General features: G+C 39.3%; 1 protein-coding gene across 22 annotated transcripts in view; it reads right to left on the minus strand.

The window, feature by feature from the left end:
- LOC113535542 (formin-binding protein 1) overlaps positions 1-21934 on the minus strand; it is a 95518-nt gene that overhangs the window by 18656 nt on the left and 54928 nt on the right. For 10 of the 22 annotated variants that reach the window (XM_053240121.1, XM_026928907.3, XM_026928904.3 and 7 more), the window contains exons 7-10: positions 12360-12488; positions 11746-11892; positions 10505-10693; positions 5601-5792 (exon numbers count right to left, since the gene is read on the minus strand). In XM_053240121.1, coding sequence (XP_053096096.1) covers positions 5601-5792; positions 10505-10693; positions 11746-11892; positions 12360-12488 — 657 coding nt within the window. The remainder of the gene's footprint in view (positions 1-5600; positions 5793-10504; positions 10694-11745; positions 11893-12359; positions 12489-21934) is intronic. The other 12 variants (XM_053240124.1, XM_053240123.1, XM_034311187.2 and 9 more) reach the window with 2 other exon arrangements.

Consider the following 21934-nt stretch of genomic DNA (forward strand, 5'->3'; position numbering starts at 1 on the left):
ACTTGCATTATTTTACAAACAATTTCTAGTGGAATTACGTGACAAAACAATGATCACTTCCCAAAATACACTCTAACTGACTAACTGCTTATGTACATATGTACACACACTTACATATAACTTCTGTATCCTATGGTTTACTTCTATATACTCTTCTTGACAACAAAACACAAACAAATACAAGTAAACACTAACTTTTTACACTATAGATCAAGGGTTTTCAACCTTTTTGGGTATATGCCCCCCTAACTTTTGATTCACGTGAAACTGATCACAGTGATAATAGGTAAAAGTGGCCGTCTTGGAGCTCATGTATGTGGAAGAGGGCAGATAGTGCTCTTCTGCAAGTATTAAGTTAGGTATATATCTGCAAGTATATATCTTCTGCTGCCCAGTTCAAAAAGATGTGGTTGGGTGGCTTCACATGTCTCCGAGGAAGCCAAAACCCCTCCGGTTGGTAGCTGTCATATGATGTCATATGGGTAGAGCTTGCTGGTGGGGGGAATTGGCAGGTGACCAAATTGGAGAGAAAATGGGGAAAAAATAAGTAAATGTAATCAACTGCACTACACTGGATTTTGTTGTGAGATACGTTTTAATTGCATTTCCATCAAAGAATATCCGGGGATCGTGTCACACAACAATGGGATCACTCATTGTGGTTGTAAACAGTCTTCGGGACTCACAGGTAAATTTGCCTGTGAATGCTGACCCAAGGCAACATATGTAAAGAACATAAACGTTACTGTAACATAAAAGTTACTGTAATGACTACAAGAAAGACAAGTTTACTGTAGCTTATATCTTTTTAGCTTACATGCTTGAGCAAAAGACATGCATTTGTTAACACCTTGCTTGACACCTTGCTCTCTCTCCCTGGGGGGCCTGGCCCACAGATTGAAAACCCCTGCTATAGATAACAACAGTAGAAGCTTAAAGCTCAAAGCTCTGATGGGTGGATGAAGGAGCAATTTAGCATGTGGGATGATGGGAACATTACAAAGCTCTCTCATTTATTTCTGATTTTCCCTAGCTTCCTTTGGTTCTTTGTCCCCAATTTATTCTCTCCGTCAACATTCCATCCTTATTCTGTTCTTCCTCTGTTTGTAGACTCAAGGACGCCATTCTAACCTGTTCTGTAGCATGAGTTCTTCAAACCTACCTATCTGTGTGACCCTGATTCCTATATATGTATACGTGTGTGTGTGTGTGTGTGTGTGTGTGTGTGTGTGTGTGAGTCCATGCACGTGAAAAGGGGGAAGCAATACTTCAGGAAATTTTGGTCATAGGACAGTCCACACGTTGAAGCGGTACTGCAAACCAGCACACTTCCTTTTTCTGAAATATCTACTTCCTGTTCAATAACTGACACACAACAATATCCGAGTTTCCTGTTTGACTATTTTGGGTTCTTGTGAAAGCATGTTGTTTCCATTCTATGATCTTATTCTGTGACTATATGATACAAGTAATGTCTAGTTAGTTTTCTTTATATAAAAAAAATTTTTATGAAATAGGCTGTTTGTACTACTAATGCACTGTGAACATACACTCCTCAAAAACACCCCACTCTTGTGTTAAGAGAATCTGAAATTTTCCATCACAATGTGGTTTTAAACTTAGGGGCCGTTTACACGACAATGTTTTCAGCCAAAAACGGGAAACTTTTTATGCGTTTTGCCTGTTCGTTTACACAGCAACGGCGTTTTGGGAACTGAAAATGCATATTTTTGAAAACAGGTTTCACAGTGCAAGTTTTTGAAAACGCCGCCATTATCGTCTCCATGTAAACACCCAATACGGTGACATCATCCGCGTGCGTAGTACATGTTAGGTATGTAGACATGCGCAGTACGTGTCTATTGTAAGGGCAAGCGTGAATTGTCTATGTAAGGGCAAGCGTGAACAAACATACACAACAATGGCGGAGTACATGGTAGTGTTGTTGCTGCTCAAGAGTTTGCTAACGCTTCTTCAGCAAAGTGTGGATTTACTTCATCAACATTACAACCAACTAACAAGGTGACAGCGCCAACTACTGGCCTGGCATACGTAATATGCCGTTATCGTGGATATGTGTAAACGCGAATCGTTTGGAAAACGTTGTCATGTATACGTGAAACTTTTTGAAAACGCAAGAGAAAAACTTTTCCGTTTTTGACGTTACATCGTTGTCGTGTAAACGTAGCCTTACACTGTCTTTGTAATAGAATTGCTGGTTATGTGCCAGCTTGCTAATTCAATAGCCTCAGCTTTTAGCTAGCTGCCATGCTTAGCTTCTACTTTTTCCAGATGTCTATCAACAGTGCTGCGTGTTTGCCTTGGCCTGTTGAAAACACAAGTTCCATTTGAAGGAACCATAACATTCAATAATGTATTACAATATTAGCCATGATATGTCTCATACATAGCTGGCGCTCATGTTTGCGTAACATCGCTGTGTTTTTTTTTTTTTCAGGCTTTAACTGAGTGTGTTTCCTCTCATACCAATCACTAAGTAGCCAATTATCTCCAGGCTATTAATTAGGTAGCTAGACTCCAGTAGTGCAAGACGTAAAAGTTTGTTTTTATGTTACACTGTATGTTTTATACACTGTCCCAAAGACATTTTAAGGTTTACTGATGACCTCTTCTATCACATACTGCTGTCTCACAAGACCTTGCATTGAGTTTCGACTGATTTTTAAGCTCTTTTTGTATACATGACAGAATGCATACATAATAACTTTTTTGTTTGGGGAAAAAACAAAAATAAATCCAAAGCAAAAGCACAGACAAGGTGTTACCATCAGAATTCCTAACACATTGAGACCTGTAGTTTATATGCTTCACTAGGGCTCACTTTTCTCTCAATTTGACTGAGTCGCCTTACTCGTTTCACTGAACTTTGTCAAATAAATAAGCTAAAGATAAATTAAGCTAGCATGCTAACTTACCTAATGATCGTTGAGTAACACTAGACAATACACGAAAAAGATAACATTAGTTACTTTATAATGTTAAAGGGGTGTAATAGAAGTTTTACACTGATACTCACATGCAAAAAGTCTCACCGCAACACTTAAAGAGAAATACTAGTGGGGTGGACAAAAAATAAATTCATTAGCTAGCCACACCGGGCAAGTAAAAGCCTGTTTTGGTTGTCTGGATACCTAATTGACTAGGCTAAAAAGTGCTAGCTAAAGTAATGGAACAATGCTTGGGTAGTTAGCTACTTAAGCGCATTAGTACAGACTAAGGGAAATGAAATGATTTTTATCATTTTCTAATGGAGCACATCATGTTTGTGCACTTGACAAAATGTCAGCATGTTGCTGGCCAACAAGTCTGTCTTTCTATTCTGTTGACATTTAACCGTGAGGCAGAAGGAGTGACATACGATGGCTTTGTTTTGAACTTCATTTTGCTCGGTTTCATCAGTGATTCCACATACCTGTGTGCTCCTGATTCTGAAAAGATCATCTGTTATTCGTGCACACTTCATCTGTTATTCGTCCAGATTTCAGGATTCAGAACGAGAAGCTCAAGCTATACTTACAGCACAACCATGCACAAGAGTCGCACAACCATGAAACCTATTAAACATAGCCACACACCAGATGAAAAAATCATCTCAGATTGTATTATCTCTTATTTCATCATGTCTAAGTTTAGAGGAAAAAGTAATGCTCCTTTATCTGCATATGTCCCAAAAAAGTCATGAGTGGATGTTCAAATTTCAGATACATTTTCTACTGCAGTAAATAAAATTACAAAGGCAACTGAAGTATTTAATCTTGTAGCAAACAACCAAACATAAATCTATAATAGAGCCACAATCAGCTTTTCTTGTGCAGTCTATGCTTTTCAATTCTCATTACACTTGTAAGGAACTGATGACAGAATGATGTCATCAGCAGCTCTAATATGTGTCTCTATGTTAGGGTCCCTAAGAGCACCCAAACTTTACTTGCTACGAATAAAATAACACAATGCTTCCTGATGAGAATGTGCTACATGAGGCTGCAGTGTGTGTGTGAGTGTGTGTGTGTGTGTGTAGATAGCTGTAACTGAGCAAGATGGAACAGTACAATATAATTAACCCAGCATGAAAATATCTAAACCAAAGAAGATGGAACAAACACAGGGAAAGATAGAGAAAGAAAGTGGGAGAGAGAGAGAAAGACAGCAAGCAGCAGACTTAGAGAGAGGGGACGGGTGCTAAATGGAGCAGACAATGGAGAGAAGGAAGGGGGGGTCATTTGGTCCTCAGAATTTTGTTTTTCAAAGAGGTCTGCAGATCACAGACCAGAGAAGGTGTCATTGAGTTTATATGTTGAAATGCAAGCAATTTCATTTCTATTGCCATTAGAATGACTTAAAGGCTTTTTGATACTAAAGTGTCTGTGGCTTTGAGTCCATATATTTAAGTAAGAAGAAAGAAGTAATTGGCATTGATATATGTGCATTATCACAGATTTTATTAGCAAGCTAGATAACATGAGCTATGATCTGCTAGGATTTCTGAGAGGATGTTTAAAGGAACAACTCACCCTGAATGTCTTGGATGTAAATATTTTAAAATCAATATGTGATCTTCAATTGTGCAACATATTTATTCTATGGTTAAATTCTGAACATTCTTCATCGACACATTGGTCTGTTTCCATTTTTGGGGCTAACAGATTCCTATATTAACCACAATGCCATGTGACTGCCTGCTGACAGTGGTGCCAGTGGGAATTCATCTCTACCTAAAGAGGCTGGTGCAGCAGCTCTTTACTCCTTTACTCTGTCCAGCTCTCTCATCACCTCATCTGTAAATGCTGCCTCAAACACAAAGGGTTTCAAGATACTACATCCACACCAATACTGCAATCTCACAGAACACTAACTAGTGAGCCAGGTCTCTTCCAACTCTAACTCAGCGCAACTGCACCGTATAGCTGCACTCCACTCTGGGACTTTGAGTCCAAAGTTTGCTGTCTCCACTACTTATATGTTGCATTTCAGATTAATACAGCAATGAATGTCGCTGGAAGATAGTGAGTGAGAAAAGCTCTTCCTCTTTTTGTTATTAGTTATTATATTTGTTATCAGATTTTTTTTTATTTTTCCCCCTAATTTGGCCAATTCCCACCCACCAGCCAGCTCTCCCCTATCCTTCCTTTAATACTTCCATATTACTACATGTTCTTAATCTTCACTGCTAATGCTAGCAGGATAGCTGAGAAAACCTCTTTGAGTGAAAACAGTAAACTAGTTTTGAGGGCTGGGTGCTACTCTGAAAAGTTCATAAGCATGTCCTTAGTTCTTATAAGGGCTTAATGACCTTGTAATCAACGCCACTCAACAACATACCCTGGTCTGTGGTCTGCAGAGGCCCTCTTGCCTTTTCAGCGGGAAATAATGTAAAAAATTATTTTGCAATGATTGTTTTTCAAATTGAAAATAATGAAAATGAAAATAATAACTGAATTTTAGTCCCTTCAACCCCATCCTTCTCACACACACACACATGATGAGGCAGGCAAAGAATGGCAGCACACACACAGGCATGCAAACAAACACACATATACACACATACATACATGCACACACATACACATGCACATACTTACCCCACGACGCAGACTCCGAAGGCAGTGAATTTTGGGCTTGGAAGTGATGATGTCATTGAAGCGGTGCGAGAGGGCCTCCTTGGGTGGTTTGGGGCTCTGAGGGGCGGGGCAGGGGTCAAGGGTCACAGTAGAAGGTGAGGGGGGTTCTGGAGGGGGTTGGCGTGGGTCAGGGGATGTTAATAGGGACATAAGCTACATAAGCAAGACACACGCCACCAAGCAGCGGCAGAGCAAGAGAAGGAGCGAGAGAAGAAAGATGAAAAGAAGAGAGAAAAGGAGAAAGAGAGAAAGAAAAAGAGAAAGAGGTACAGACAGTAAGGGGAAAAAAAAGAGAAGAGAAGCAAGAGAAAAGAGGAGAGAATAGCGAGAAAGGAAGCAAGACAAAAAGATAGATAAATAGATAGATAGAGAGAGAGAGAGAGAGAGAGCGAGAGAGAGAGAGAGAGAGAAGAAACAAAATCCAATCCAGTAGAAGGTAAAAAAAAAAAGGAAGGGGGAACACAAAACGAGAGAAATAAGGCTCCAAAAAAGTTAAGACTTAACAAATAAATGAATCCATTAATCGATCAGACAATTAATAAAACTCCAAAACAAATACACTAAAATGGAAAGCAAAGATAAAGCGAACCAAGGATGTGTGTAAGACAGTTAGTGTGTTAGAGACAACAATCTGCTTATTGAGAACATGCAAAAACAGCCAGGACACACATACACACCTACACACACACACACTCACACACACACACACACACACTCACGTCACATACAGCCCAGACAATTCTGTGCCAGATCGAAAAGCAATCATAACTGTGAAATGTGAAATACGGTATCCGTTAACGGCACACTGACATAAGGACAACGTGCCACGCTGAAAAGCAAAACCTTCATTGCATTGCTCTTACATCACTTTATCTCTTCAATCAGTAGGGCATTGCTTTTTTAAGAATTAAATGCTGACTTCGTATCACAAATAAATGGAATTCACTCTGCTTCATTGTATTTTCCTTTCATCAATGTGCGGGAAGATTGCCACAGCTTTCTCACAACCATGGCCTAGAGGATGACTTAGGACTGTGATTGGACACTGATTATATTTCAGTGTGGTGTGGTTCCTAAAGTTTCGAGTGCAGGTGAGGAATAAGTAGTGTTGAGCGGCTGAGCAATCACAGTGCTGGCAGCAACTGGCAGCACAAAATATATTAATTACGTTAATGGTTCAACAGCAGTATTAATCACTGATAAATGGAAAACAAACCTAATAGTATTTAAATAAAATTCATCTTCTTATAAGAACTTTTTTTAGTAGAATAGCTGTCATAACAACATAACAGCAGTACATATACTTAAAAATAAAATATGACTCAAAAGATCTGAGATTTACAGTGTGATTTTTGTAAATATTATTTAAGTAATATAGCAAAAAGTATGCCTTTTGATTGTTTTGACAAGTATATGTTATAATAAATAGTATTTCAATGGACTGAATTTATGGACTTGAATTTAACACCATTCAAAATGCAATTCCTACATAGCATAGTACTGACGTATAGTAAATGTCTAAAAAGTCTTACTAGGTGTTTCTTTTTTTTTTGCTGTTTTGAAAATCATTTTCGTCTTTGACTTTGAGGCTTGAAAACTTCTAGGATAAAATACACTATATGGCTAAAAGTGTGTGGACACATGACCATCACAACCATATGTGGGCCTTCCCAAAACTGTTGTCACAAATTTGGAAGCACACAATTGTCTCGAATGTCTTTGTATACTATAGGTTTACAATTTTCCTTCACTGGAACTAACAGGCCCAAACCTGTTCCAGCATGACAATGTCCCTGTGCACAAAGCAAGCTTCATGAAGACATGGTTTGCCAAGGCTGGAGTGGAAGAACTCGAGTGGCCTGCACAGAGCCCTCACCTCAACCCCACTGAACGAACACCCTTTGGGATGAATTTTAACAGTGACTGCACCCCAGGCCTCCTCACCCAACATCAGTGCCCAATCTCACTAATGCTCTTGTAGCTGAATAGACAAAAAATCCCGACATCCACGCTCCTGAATCTAGTGGAAAGCCTTCCCAGAAGAGTGGAGAATATTATAACAGCAAAAGGGGACTAAATCTGGATTGAGATGTTCAAAAAGCACATACGGGTGTGTCGGTCAGGTGTCCACAAACGTTTGGCCATATAGTGTATTTCACTGAGCAAACTGGCATTGGAAAATGGTTGGCAACTACATGAGGCTGTCATATAAAAATTTTATTCAAGAGGACTGTCTTCCTTGTTGCACACACTGAAGCTCCACTACACACTCAGACACACATGCTGCCTTCATGTGCTATTGAAATTACGGTAAATGAGCATTCTTGACCTAAAGTCGAACATGAACATGTAAGACTTCTTCACTGTCTGTATTTTAGAAGTAGAAGCTACTGAAATAAATGTAATACTCAAGATTCTTTGTTGTTATTGAATTTTATCCTTTCAGATTTAGTGATCAACAGTAGCTAATTCTTTATTAGCTACCTCCCAAATACAGTTTAGTTGTAATGATCACCAGTAAAAACAATCTGCAGACGAAAGAAGAGCAAAATGTTTTTAGGTCAATGTCCTGCTCTTTTCTTATATTTCTCTCTTTCCTTTCTACTACTCTCTCTCTCCTCCCTCATTATCATGTCATTATCTTTTGACCCAGAGCACTAATGAGTTTTTAATGAAGTCGTGCTTTGGGAGGAGATCTGCTCAAATCTAGATCCATCTGCAACATGTGCATGTACCATACACACACACACACACACACACACACACACACACACACACACACACACACACAGAGTCATTCATGCCCAAAGACAAAAACACAAAGAACACCATCCATATACATCAGTGTAAACAGACATTCACAAAACTCTATAAACTATATATAGTATATAGTTTTATATCATGTGCTCCAGAATTATTGGCACCCGTAAAAATGAGCAAAAATGATTGTATAAACACACAATAATTCAAATATTTTTTATTAAATAATATTATTAATTTTTAAAATATAGTGTTTTCCTTCTAAACTATATATGCCAAAACTATATATTATAAATAAGTGCAAAGAAATTGCCATTCTTGAGAATGCCAGGTGGCAGAAACAGATGCAGTTGCAGGTGTTTATTTAAAAAAACAGGCAGACAAATACAAAAAGAAATGCACAAACATGGTCAAAAACAGGCACCATGTCAGGCGTTCAGCAAATAGACTTAATGGGGGCAAAAACCAAAATCAAAGGACAAAAACCAAAGACAAAAATGAGATCATGAACCAGAGAAACATGTACGATAAACAAATGCCTGGTATGTCAGGCAAAGAAACACTGGACGATACTTTGCGGTAACTGTGTCCTGAAGGTCCTTAGATAGTGTGTGTGTGTGTGTGCGCGTGTGTGCGTGTGTGTGAATGCACATGCGTGATTGAATCCAGATGTGAGTAATCATTGATCGAGTAACCTTGAGCATGTGGTCTGGGTGTTGTAGTTCGTGGCAGCCATGTTTGTAGGCCACAATGTTCTCTGGGAAGTTGAGTCTGATGCCAACATTGACATGGCGTTAACTGTTGCTCTTACTAGAGTCCAGATTTGAGCTCTACTGAAAACTTGAGGTCTAAATTGAATAGTGATGTGCACATGCAACAAACGCAAAGAAGTTTAGGAGCTTAAAAACCTTATGGCCCTCTCTGCCAAGTGTACCCCACTTAGCTTAGTGCTGTTTTATTCTCTTCAGGGCAGTACTGACAAAATATTAACTGTAAGAGTGCTGATAATTTAAAAAATTGAACTTTTCATGTTTGGAAAAAAAAAGTTTAAATAAAACTACACATTGTGCCTGTAAGTTTGAGCTCAAAATCTCACTTATGGCATTCGTTCATTTATACATTCATTTTGCTAATTTTCATGAAAGGTAGCAATAATTCTGGAGGGCACACACACACACACATACACACACACACACACACACACACATATATATATATATATATATATATATATATATATATATATATATATATATATATATATATATATATATGTATATGTATGTTTAAACCTCTAACATATTTGTTCATACCTCTAACAACCCATGTACTCTGGTTCTGTGTATTGATACTAAATGCAGACAAACTGAAAACTCACACACTCTCTCTCTCTCTCTTTCTCACACACACACGCACACACAGTTGTATTTATCCATTTTAACGCTGGCTCTCTTTAAGAATGGGTGAGGTTTAGAATGGAGCATACTCGGTGACAAGTGACTCAGCCCAGCTCAGAAAGGTCAACGGTAAACAGTCATTCACAGCCACAGAAATAGTGGATGATGGAAAGAAGAGGAAAAGTGTTGGTACCATAAAAACAGCACGGATGAGGGTTAGAGGGATGTTTTGTGTTGCGGAGGTACAGGTATAAGGGTCACAAAACTCTTCTGAGTTGAAAAGTTAGGGCTCGCTGGCAATGCATTAGTACGTTAGCTCGTCAACTGCAGCAAACAATAACATCTAAAAACTTCTGTGACCCACAATGAATTGCTACACATAAAATCAAACTGAGAAATAATAAAAACATGGATATAAAATATAAATGAATAAAGGAATTATACAAGTATTATGGAAGTCTCACTATACAAAATGCACACCAGGCTGATCTTACATAGCACAATCAGCTTATTTGTGTGTTTTGTTTTGTTTTTTAATAATTGTGTTGCTTTCCCAAACCACAGAACATATCAAAACTTATTTCCAAGAGAGAAACAAATCTTTTACTGGGTCCCATTGAAGTCACAGCTTTGATCAGCTGACCCCAGTGGCGAAACTGTTGAAGTGAACAGGAACGTACTGTATATATGTTTGTGCATGTGTGTTACCTTGTTCTTCTTGAATGGCCAGAGTTTGCTCTTGCTTTTGCTGGTTTTTTCTGTCTTAATATCAGGACGTGAGTTGGTCAGGCTGGTCTCCGATGCAGTCCTCTTCATTGCCTGTCCATAGTCTTCAAACTCCACATCACCTGGTGGTTCAAACCCTGATTTATACGACTCCACCACCTGTGATGTGTCCTGTAAACACAACCAAACATTTCACTCATCCCTGCTTGAAATGGATTTATAAACAGTAGCAGCTAAGAATGATTGGTAGGATAGCTTGCAAGATAATCTCTTAAAGAAGAACTAATAGAAAAAACACTTGTCAAGCCCAGTTTAGACAGACCTGAAAAATGCAGCCCGTGGAAATATTTGTGCACCGTAAAATCAGGTTTTCTTTTTTATAAATGGTATTTACATCCTGTTTCCATACTGGTTCGAGAAAAAAAAAACTTCCTCAATATTATCACCTAGGAGTAATAAGACTTTTCCTGCATTTCATGAGATAAACAAAACAAAACAAAGCTCGGTTTTACTTAAAAACATATACGATTAGCTTCAGTAAGTACTAATGTTACATAAAATCATCAATTCTGGATGTGAGCCATTCGTATGTTGAAGTGACAGAGTAGTGAGCCCTCGTTTACGGATGCTTTCAGTGTTGCTGCAGATCTGTTTTATGATTACTGCAGCCACAGCAAACAAAATGGGTCTGTTTTTTAGGTTGTTTTTTTATTAATCATGTAATACGGTAGTGTTCATGGATTTTAATGAAGTATTATCTTCACACAATAAACAAAAGTCAGAGTGAACTGGAAGTAGTCTGCAGCTTATGGCAACAGATAGCGAGGGGCTGTGCAGTACATATCAGCTTTTTGAACAGAGAGCTAATGTTTAATTAGCATGCCTTGTATATATATATAATGTTGAATGTACTGGTTCCATTACGGGAACAAACATCACAGATCAGTGTGTGTGAGGACGTAATGGACTGTAACTCAATTAGTTGAGTTCAGACACTCCAGAGTGGTAACAGGTATGTGTAGGTGTGTGCCTGTAGTGAGGAACTGTGTAAACCAACGGATGGAGAGATGAATAGATGGATATTTTCTTTACTTATGTTTAAATGCTATGTTCATTTGTGTATGCAGTTGCGTGTATGTATGTGATGGACAGTCCTGGGTCATGTCGTATGTGAAAATGTGTGTCTTTGTATATATGTGTGTGCATGACTCAGCACGACTCACAGTCTTGGCCTCGATGCTCTCGGCTGCTTTGGTAATGCCATCAAGGCATTTTCCTACAATGGGCAGAATCTGTCTATCCAGCTCGGCAAAGGTTTTCATGGATTCGCCCACTCTATCAATCCTCCTCTCCTCCATGTCCTGTATTTTCTGCTCAAACACACAAACAGAGAAACAGTGAGGGTATTGATCAAACCCATATTGAAATAACCAACTGGTTAAACCCACAATCAGGCCAGTGGAATTATGGAACTGTAAGTGATGTAACGATGCCTGTGATTGGCACCTAAACTGAATAATGAGAACAAAAATCATAACTGAGTGTCAGCCAGAACTATTAGCACCACCTTTAAGGAATGAATGGAAAAATGGATGCACCATTGGATGGACAGATAGATGACTAAGAAGACATATAGTTACATGACTGACTGATGAACAGATGGTTGGATAGATGGATTGATGAACAGCTGAATGGTGTTAATGGTATATAGCTATATGTATAAATGGATGGATGTGTATGTATAATAACCTGAGTTAACTGGTGGATGTATGGATGGTTGTGTGTTTCCAAAGTTGTGTCCATTTACATTAAGCACTGTGTATATGTATGTGTATACCTGAAAGATATTGGGGATGAGTGTGTGGTAATGTTCAGTCTGTTCCTGGTTAAATTTCTGCAGGTAGTTGGAATATTCATTCTTACTTTCGGCTGCCAACTGGTGTCTAAACTGAGCCTGCTGTCTGGCCTAGAGGGAGAGGGAGAGAGAAAAAAAGAGAAAGGAATATTTATATATTATTTTTACCTCTTCAGGTTCTTACCCAGGATCCCCCATCTGTTCACATGAGACTCACTGACAAACACAGCTTCTGTCCATCTAATACTGTCTGTGTGTTTTAATGGCTCTAAAAGTAAAACAATTTCTTATTATATCCCAATGCCATACTATAATGTACCATAATATTGTAATCTGAAATAGTTATTGTATCACTATAAATTATAACACAAATCATATAACACAAATCATATTATAACCATCATATCCTTTGAAATTTGCAACAAGAATTTTAAGACTGAGTGGCCTACTTAAAATAGATAAATAAATTTTTTTTAAAATAAATAAATAAATAAAAGTGAAATCCATTTTAATAAACTCCTAAAGGCTATGAGTGATCAAGTTTCTTTAACAAATAATTGAATACTTGCACTGCCACTGTGGTGATATACAGCATTTAATGACAATACTACAAAAAATTTAAGAAAATAATTTAATATGGTGAAACGTGATAACAGGCTATGCATTTCTCATTTTTCATACTATTCTAATCCTAACACACATACACATACGTCAGGATGCTGGCCATTTATAAGTCTACATTAAGAACCAGAGTTAACATTTAGAAGCAAAGACATGATCCACACTCTGGAATGAAGTCCAGTTCTAAAACTCACCAAACTCAAGGCGGAAAATAATAGAACTGGAACTGAGCTGCTTCATGAGCCGGTGGCATCAACAGGTCTTAAGTAAAGAGGTCTTAACTTCTAAACAAGTAGCAGCTAAGGCCAGTAGGACTACTAGGTTCTAACTGTGTGTGCGTCCATGTAAAAAGATGTAATATTAACAGCTGCTAAGCAAAATTACTAGTTGCGCTCTGCATACCTACATTACTAATGCTTAGCCTACAGCTAATTGTAATTGATGCTATAATGAAAGAAAACGAACACAAAAGTAACTTTTCTAACAGCAAACGTGCAAAACCACTTTAATCATATACTCTGGACAAAGCCACACTGGTGGAAAAAAAAATCACAGTCTATAAACGAATGTAAGGATCTGGAAGAACACTGTACTTCTGAAAATCTGGACTAAATTCAGTTAATGACCAACTGGTGCAACAGTTTAAGTTCACGCCCCAGTGACAGTCCTGTTGAAGCAACCGGCCACTGGCTTTGTTCAATGACACATGAAATCTTTAGCAGAATATAAAAGAGTAAATCCTGCTTTCTGCAACATTCATGCAAAGGTTTATGCAGGAAACAAAGACTGAGACGATAACCACATCCTGAGTGGCTTCTAGGAAGCCTAGAAGACCTATGCTCATCACTGAACTAGACCAAATGCAGGTTGCAATCAAATTTTCTCTTTACAGCTGTGAAGGAATATATTGGACTATATTAAACAAACAAATAAATAAATAGTGTAATATGCCAATAAATAAACTATGCAATGAAACGTGAGCACAATTATATGTTGCAAAATATAATTTTGTCTTTTTTTTGTTTGTTTGTTTTAGTGATGCTGCGTTTGACCTAAAATATGCCATGAAATTAAAACGGTCATGTTTACCTATCAAACACAGAAAGCTTAAAGGTTGAGTATTAATGACTCCCACTTCTTGCACAGTCTACAACAAACAATGTGCAACTGGTGTAGTGTTTGTTTCTTGACACAGCATAACTAACATACTTAGCTAAGAAAATCTCTCATTATATTGAAGGTTTTCTTTTTACAGAGTAACTACATTTTCTGCTATTTTTTTAAAACAAAAGCACATTCTGGATGGCTGATAAATCCAGCTTCACTGTGGAGAATTCATGTCTGCCTCTAGGAATTGCTTTTAATGTCCAATGTACCACCTATAGAACCTCATAAGACCCATAGGACCATAATCTAACTATTTACTCTACCTTTGTTCTGCTATCACTAACATAACTATTCTTCTGTTTAACAGATTAGTCAAAAGATTACTGATAAGTCTAAGTGGATAGAAAGTTTATTCAGACTGCTTCAAACTCTATTCAAATTCATATAAATATATATAAATATATACACAAACATTTTTTATTCCAGTTGAGCTGCCACTCAGATTTTTATAGATCATATCTAAATTGATCCTCATACAAGCATGGTGGATTGTAGCCATGCAGTGATTAAGGAATAACACACAACAGCCCATGTGATTATACAGAAATAATCCACGGTGGGGTGGCGGAGGTCTGTTACTACCTCGAAGTTGATTATGTGGAAAATAATGAGCATTAACAATGTACACATTTACATTTAATGTATTTAATAATGTAAATTATGTCACAGAGTCAATTAATTTTTTGAATCTGACTGGTCAGATGCTACTGATTAATTTTCTAATTTTTGGAAAGCAGTTCAGATACAAAGCAAATCACATGATTATATTAATGTGCTCAATCTAATATGTTATTGTTTCTACAGTAACAATTTAGAGCAGATGCTCCACTTTTTTTAATTGTGTAACAGTCAGAGGCTTTTCCTTCTTTCCTGAAACGAGAAAGTCTTCAGAATAGAGGGATTTGCAGTTTCTCTATAATGTGACAAGCTGAATTTTGGACTTATTAACTTCAAGAGAAAGAAAATGAGAGCCTGGTGAGGGAACAGTTGCTTTCAGCTGTTTTAATGTAAGTTACAACATTAGAACAGCTAAAAGCAACATTACGACAGCTAAAAGCAACATTAAATGCAACTACAAAAGAATAAGTATGACATATTGACACTTAGAAATGGCAAGTATTTGTTGTGATATAAGGTATAAAAGACATCGTGGCATGCTGTTATTGAAAAAAAAAATCAATTCCTATAAAAGCACATACATTCATACATATGTACATACATACATATTGTTCATAGTACATACATGCATTGTGCAACATTTAATTATTTATGCTCACTTTTCATTGTATTATGTATTTATTGACAGTACAATTTTATTTGTTTGTTTGTTTGTTTATTATTTGTTGTTTGATATTCCAAGTATTCCTCCATATACATTTTAATTCAATATATTGGAAAATAAACTTTAGAACAACATTACCTACATACATATTCACATTTGCAGCTATGTGATTGGTGGGGCAGCAGAGCGGACAGACATTATCAAGGCTATGATTGGATCAGACCTCACAGTGGGTGTGGCATATGGGCGTGCCTATGGGTGCACTGGCAGCAACATACAGACAGATACACACCTGCACCCGTGCACCTACCTTAAGGTAACATCGCTTCAAGGCATGATTAAAACAACAACAACACAAAGGATTAGCTTGGAAGGAGTGAAAGTTTTTGTACCCTTAAAAATTTAAATTTAAATAAGCCACTACCTGTATACACACACGGACCAGGAAGTGTGTTCAGATTAACGCACAAAACACACCCATAGCAACTGTAACAACTACTGTATCCCCACACAAATATAAATGCAGTAAAAACACACTAAAACGCATGGAAAGACATTACCCCTGACATCCCGCTGACATCATCCTTACAAGGACATTTGAGGACCCCGTCCAAGTCATTGTGTTAAGCTATCTAGGTTATGTGGGTAATGCTAATCTACTGCACCGATGACAAGCATTATTATTTATATTGCAGCAAACTCCCAAACGTAGCTATTTAATTCAATGCTATATAGATTACTGTATGTCCATTAACATTAACTAGTTAGCCAGATGTAGGGCTGGGGAAGTAGGAAAGTAGTAGGAAAAAAAAGTAGGGCTTTTTGTTTTAGCAGTGCTTGAGGTTTAGCAATGCTTGAGGTTTTGCAGTTAAGTAACATTAGCTGCTTCTCATGAAGAGTGGTTTACAATTAGTAAAGCAATAGCATACCGTGTGCAGTAATTAGCTACACAAATGAAAATGTCCTTTTCCTCAGTTTGACAAAGGGGCTTCAGTGAAAAAAAGTATCTACTGTACTTTTGTAGTGTAGCTAGCTACTTTATCAGAAGGGTAGTTTGGCTGTGGCTTAGCTATTTAAAATCATGAGTAGCTTGAAGCTTGACAAGTTATAGTTGCAAAGAAGCTTCCCCAACACTGATAGCCAATCCAGGTAATAAATTCAAGGAAGAATCAGCTCAGCAGAGGACCCACCATTCTCTCCACTGTCACATTATGACCAGCCCAGACTTCCTATTCATTATTTAAAATCATGAGTCGCTTGGAGCTTGACAAGTTACAGCTGCAAAGTACTTTATTTTTCCCTTTTGGTCCTTCAGGTCCTCCGTCGCCATCTGCACTGGTGCCACCCCAGGAACCTAAGATCCCAGCCCCTTAAGATGGGAAGCCGCCTGGCACCTTCAAGGATTGTGCACACAACAATTGAAAGAGCAAGGTGGCTACAAGTCCTACGCCAGGGGCATCTATCTGTGGCAGATTACGCCATTGAGTTCCTCACTCTGCATCTGAGAGCAGATGGGATTCAGAGGCCCTTGTCTCAACCTTCTTCCACGGCCTCTCTGAAGAGGTAAAGGATGTACTTGACAGTAGAGACTGGGGTTCATGCCTGGAGGAACTCATAACTTTAGCCATCTGCACTGATAATCGTGTTTGTGAGAGGACGAGAGAGCGTCGTACTCCCTGAGCCATGACATCGCCTCCAAATGAACTAGCTCCTGATCCTGCCCACCTCAGCCAACAGATGAGGAGGAACAGATGCAGCTGGGATGGACATGCCTGTCACCTGAGGAGAGAGAGATAGAGGGAGGGCAGTTGCTTCTACTGTCATTTGCACCCTTCCTGTCCTGAGTTAGCAGTAAAAGCCAGGGCTCCCTGTGAGGACCTTAGCGAGCGGAACAGTCCAATTTGACACTCCACACGACCTTTTACTTGGAGGAATACCAAGGATAGGACTGTTTCATTGAGGGCACTTGTAGATTCAGGTGCAGCTGACAACTTTTTGGACACTGAATTGGCAAGAAAGATGGACATCCCATATGAAACTTGTCCGTCATCCTGGAAGGTGCAGGCCCTGGATGGCACAGCTATCGGGTCTGGAGTGATCAAATTCAGAACAAAGCCTCTAGATTTCACCATGAAATAATCTCCTTTTACCTTGTTGAGTCCTCTAGGGACCCCTGATCCTAGGATACCCCTGGTTGCGGCTTCCCAACTCTCAATTTTCTTAGGTCCCTGAGACTGTACTTCACTGGTGTCCTGCATGTAAGGAATCCTGCATCCAACCCCCCTACATCCTCTGTGGCTTGGACTCAAGGGACTCTCGCAGCAGTTGAAGAGATGGGTGCCTGTTCTTTGAATAATCCTTTAGATTTGACACTTTTGCCCCTTGAATACCACGACTGGAGAGAAGTATTTAGCAAACAGCACGCTACTGAGCTGCCTTCTCATAGGCCCTACGATTGTGCTATTGACCTCTGCCCTGGCACCCTCTCACCTAGAGGTCATCTATATTCATACTCTCTGCCCCAGAAACCGAGGCAATGCACGAATATATCCAGGATGCTTTAAAGACTGGCTTTATTCATTCCTCTACTTCACTTGTTAGTGCTGGTTTCTTTTTTGATGCTGGTCTTTGCCCCTGCATAGACTATTGCGGGCTTAACAAAATAATGGTTAAGAATCGCTACCGTCTTCCCCTGATGTCATCTGCATTTGAACTGCTTCAGAAACCTAAGATTTTTTTTCAAAACTTGATTTGCATAGTATGAGGGTGCATACGCAGAGAGGGTGATGAAGAGAAGACCACTTTCAGTACCCAACTGGCCACTGGGAATACCAGGTCATGCCCTTTGGATTAACCAATGCCCCAGCAGTATTTCAGGCCTTCATCAATTTTGTGAGAGATGTTGAATCACTTTGTGTTTGTTTATCTAGATAATATACTCAAACTCTCTACAGGAACACAGTCAGTATGTCCGGCAAATTCTGAAGAAGCTATTTGAGAGTCACCTTTTCGTTAAGCTTGAAAAATGTGAGTTCCATGTGTCCCAATTCTCATTTTTCGTTTATGTTGTCTCTCAAGAAGGCATCCAGATGGAGCCAGGGAAGGTATCAGCCATCACTAACTGGCTCCAGCCCAAAATATTGAACCAGGTACATCGATTATTTGGCTTTGCAAATTTCTACAGGAGGTTCGTTCATAATTTCAGCACATTTGCAGCACCTATTTCCACTCTCACTAAAAGTTCACCACCTCGTATTCACTGTACCACTGAGGTTCAGAATTCTTTTGAAAAATTAAAAAGACATTTCTCCTCGGCTCCAATTCTGGTACACCCAGACCCTAATCTACCTTTTATTGTCGAGGTGGATGCATCTGAAATGGGCATAAGAACAGTTCTCTCTCCGAGGTCTATCGCTGATAACAAAGTTCACCCTTGTCCCTTCTTTTCCAGACGCCTGTCTCCAGCAGAGAGTAATTATGATGTTGGTAACCGAGAAATCCTAGCAGCAAAACCTGCACTAGAAGAATGGTGCCACTGGCTGGAGGGGACCAAGTATCCCCACTGGATGCTTGTTTGTTCCCCAGGCAGCTGATGTCCTTCAATGATCTTGGCTTGCCAAGATCTTAATGAAACACTGTTATTCTGGTAGTGGTGGACCATTTTTCTAAAGCTGCACACTTCACTGCTTTGCCTAAACTTCTGTCTGCCAAAGAAACAGCTGACACTTTTCTTCAAAATGTTGTCAGGATCCATGGAATTCCCATTGACATTGTTTCTGATTGGGGCCCCATTCATGTCCCATTATTGGAAAGCAATCTGGTCTCTGCTTGGCTCTTCTCTTAGTCTTTCTTCAGGTTATCACCCCCAGTCAAACGGTCAAACAGAACGAGTGAAGCAGGAACTTGAGAAATACCTCCGCTGCTTCACATCCCATCAGCTGTCCTCCTGCAGTCAGTTCTTGATTTAGGCAGAACTGGCACACAACACCTTACAAAGCTCCTCCACCGGCTTATCCCCATTCGAGTGCCAATTCAGGTTCCAGCCACCGCTGTTCTCCATTCAGGAAGTGGAGGTCAGGGTTCCTAGCACAGAGAGGTTCATAGATGCAGACAGCCATGGAGGAGGGCTCAGGTAACTTTGAAACATGTCTCAACCCTCTATAAGAAGCAAGCTGACAAGAGAAGGAGGATGACCCAGCGCTTCAGAGTAGGACAGAGGGTCTGGCTTTTCGACTAAGGACTTGCCTTTAAGAGTTGAATCTAGAAAGTTAGCCCCAAGATTTTTTTTGGGCCATTTAAGATCACTAGAAAAATTAACCCTGTCACATGCCAGCTTACCCTACCTAGGTCTATGAGAGTGAGGCGTACCTTTAATGTATCCTTATTAAAACCTGTGGAAGCCTCTGTTTTGTCTCCTCCAGCTCCCCCTCGCATTATAGATGGTGGCCTCTTGTATACAGTGAGGAGGTGGCTAGATTCTCGACGTCGTGGCCGTGGCTTTCACTATCTGTTTGACTGGGAGGGATATGGACCAGAAGAGCATACCTGGGTGCCAGCACAACATATATTGGACCCGGACCTGATCCAGACTTTCCATCTCCAGCATCCTGACCGCTCTATGCCATTTGGGGGGGTGGGGGGTGGGGGGTCTGGGGAGCCTCTGAGGCTACCAACACAGGGCACAGGACCAACCTCCTCCTGACTTCCTGTCCATTACCCCTTTATTAGTTCAGTGAGATCACCTTTGCCTGGTTTGCTAGTGTGTATATAAGCCTTTCATTTGATTGTACCTTTGCTCAGTCTTGGAGTTTCTTTGTTTGTCATCTCCTGTGAACCATCTGTTCTTTGTGACCCATTCTAGGACTTATTTTTGGAACTTTGCCTAACCCTTTTGGACATGTTTGTTCAGGATTTGTACTTTATTTTTCCCTTTTGGGGATTTTTGGACATTGCTGCCTTTGTCAAGCTGTTCTTGGATTGTTATCCTCTTCAGTCCTGCATTGGATGCTTGCACCTTTTGTTTGCATCCAGTGTTTCGCTGCAGTTGTGTCCTCACCCAGTGTAGTGGTTAGAGTGCTAAGTTTCCAGCACCACACCCTGGGTTTGATTCTCACCCGTGACATCCACACTGGCATGAATGTTCTCACTGAAAGAGACTGCTCTAAAACTCTAGGAATTTTCTCTCTCCTCAAGTGGATCACAACATTATGGTAGCATCTGGAAATGATACTATGCCTACACACTCACATCTGTTTCACACATACATGGAGAGGAGTGAGGGAGAAAGGGAAGAAAAGAACAATGCCTGCTGTTCAAGGACTCATTATGGGAAAAAATAGGTGTCTTGCTCAGTCTTTATACACGTGCACACTCAGAACACACATCTGAATGTTCCAGCACTGCGACAGTGACAAAGCCCAGAAGCGAAGGATGGGTGATGAAATGGTGTGAGCAGAGAAACTATGGAGCCCTGGAGAGGCCATAATTTATTTTTTTTTCACTAAACACCATGACTTGTTTAACCTGCCCTGATTTAAAAGATACACTGAACAAGTCTCCATCATAGACAGATATTCTTAATTATAGTGCCACTGTCACATTAAATTGTGTGTCCTATTTATTACATCAAACACAAAATTTAAGAAAAAGGTTTTTTTTTGGACACGGTTCAGTCACTTCTGAGCTTTCTTACTGCCTAAGTGTCATGATTTCTGCTGCTTTTGATGCAAAATATTAGTCTACTTCTAGTTCATCATGCAAAAAATAGGATGTGCTGTATCAAGTCCTATTTTATAGACTGGCAGTCAGTGTGGGTGGGTCCCGTATTGTTAAATTTGGAAATCTGTAGTGATCGCATGAATAGCATGATTATCCCAATATTATTATTATGATTCTTTTCTGCATCCTATTCAGGTTTATTAAAACCTCTGGCTACTTCTCTAAACACCTGCATAAGTCTGAAAAGAAAGGACTTTCTCTGTGTCAATGTTGACATAACTTTTGAATTTAAGTTAGCAACTCTGAATACTAAGTATTTACAGGAGGCTATTCTGTAAAACAGACTTGCATACCATACAGCCCTAAATGCTGCCTTTTCGCAATGGTCTATCAGACGGCCAAATAATATAATTAATTATATAATAATATTATAAAACGCATTGTGAATGTACAGCAGACAGTAGCAGACAGCACTATATCACTCGCACTATTTGCTACAAGTGAGGTCTAACTCACATGTTCACACTGCCCTCAGAGATCAAACACCTTACTAACTGTTAACTGTCAATTATCACTCAAACACACAAATATACATACAATTTTTAGTGCTAGGAAAGTGTCTACGTGTATATCTGTATGTGTGATAGTAGGCTCTAGGTGACTAAGAACAGAAGCAGGATTATCTGTGACTTGTGGTGTCATTGGATATGTGTGTGTGTGTGTGTGTGTGTGTGTGTGTGTTGGAGCCTAAAAAGCATACAAATCTTGC

This window comes from Pangasianodon hypophthalmus, chromosome 15 (assembly GCF_027358585.1).
Source record: "Pangasianodon hypophthalmus isolate fPanHyp1 chromosome 15, fPanHyp1.pri, whole genome shotgun sequence".
NCBI lineage: Eukaryota > Metazoa > Chordata > Actinopteri > Siluriformes > Pangasiidae > Pangasianodon > Pangasianodon hypophthalmus.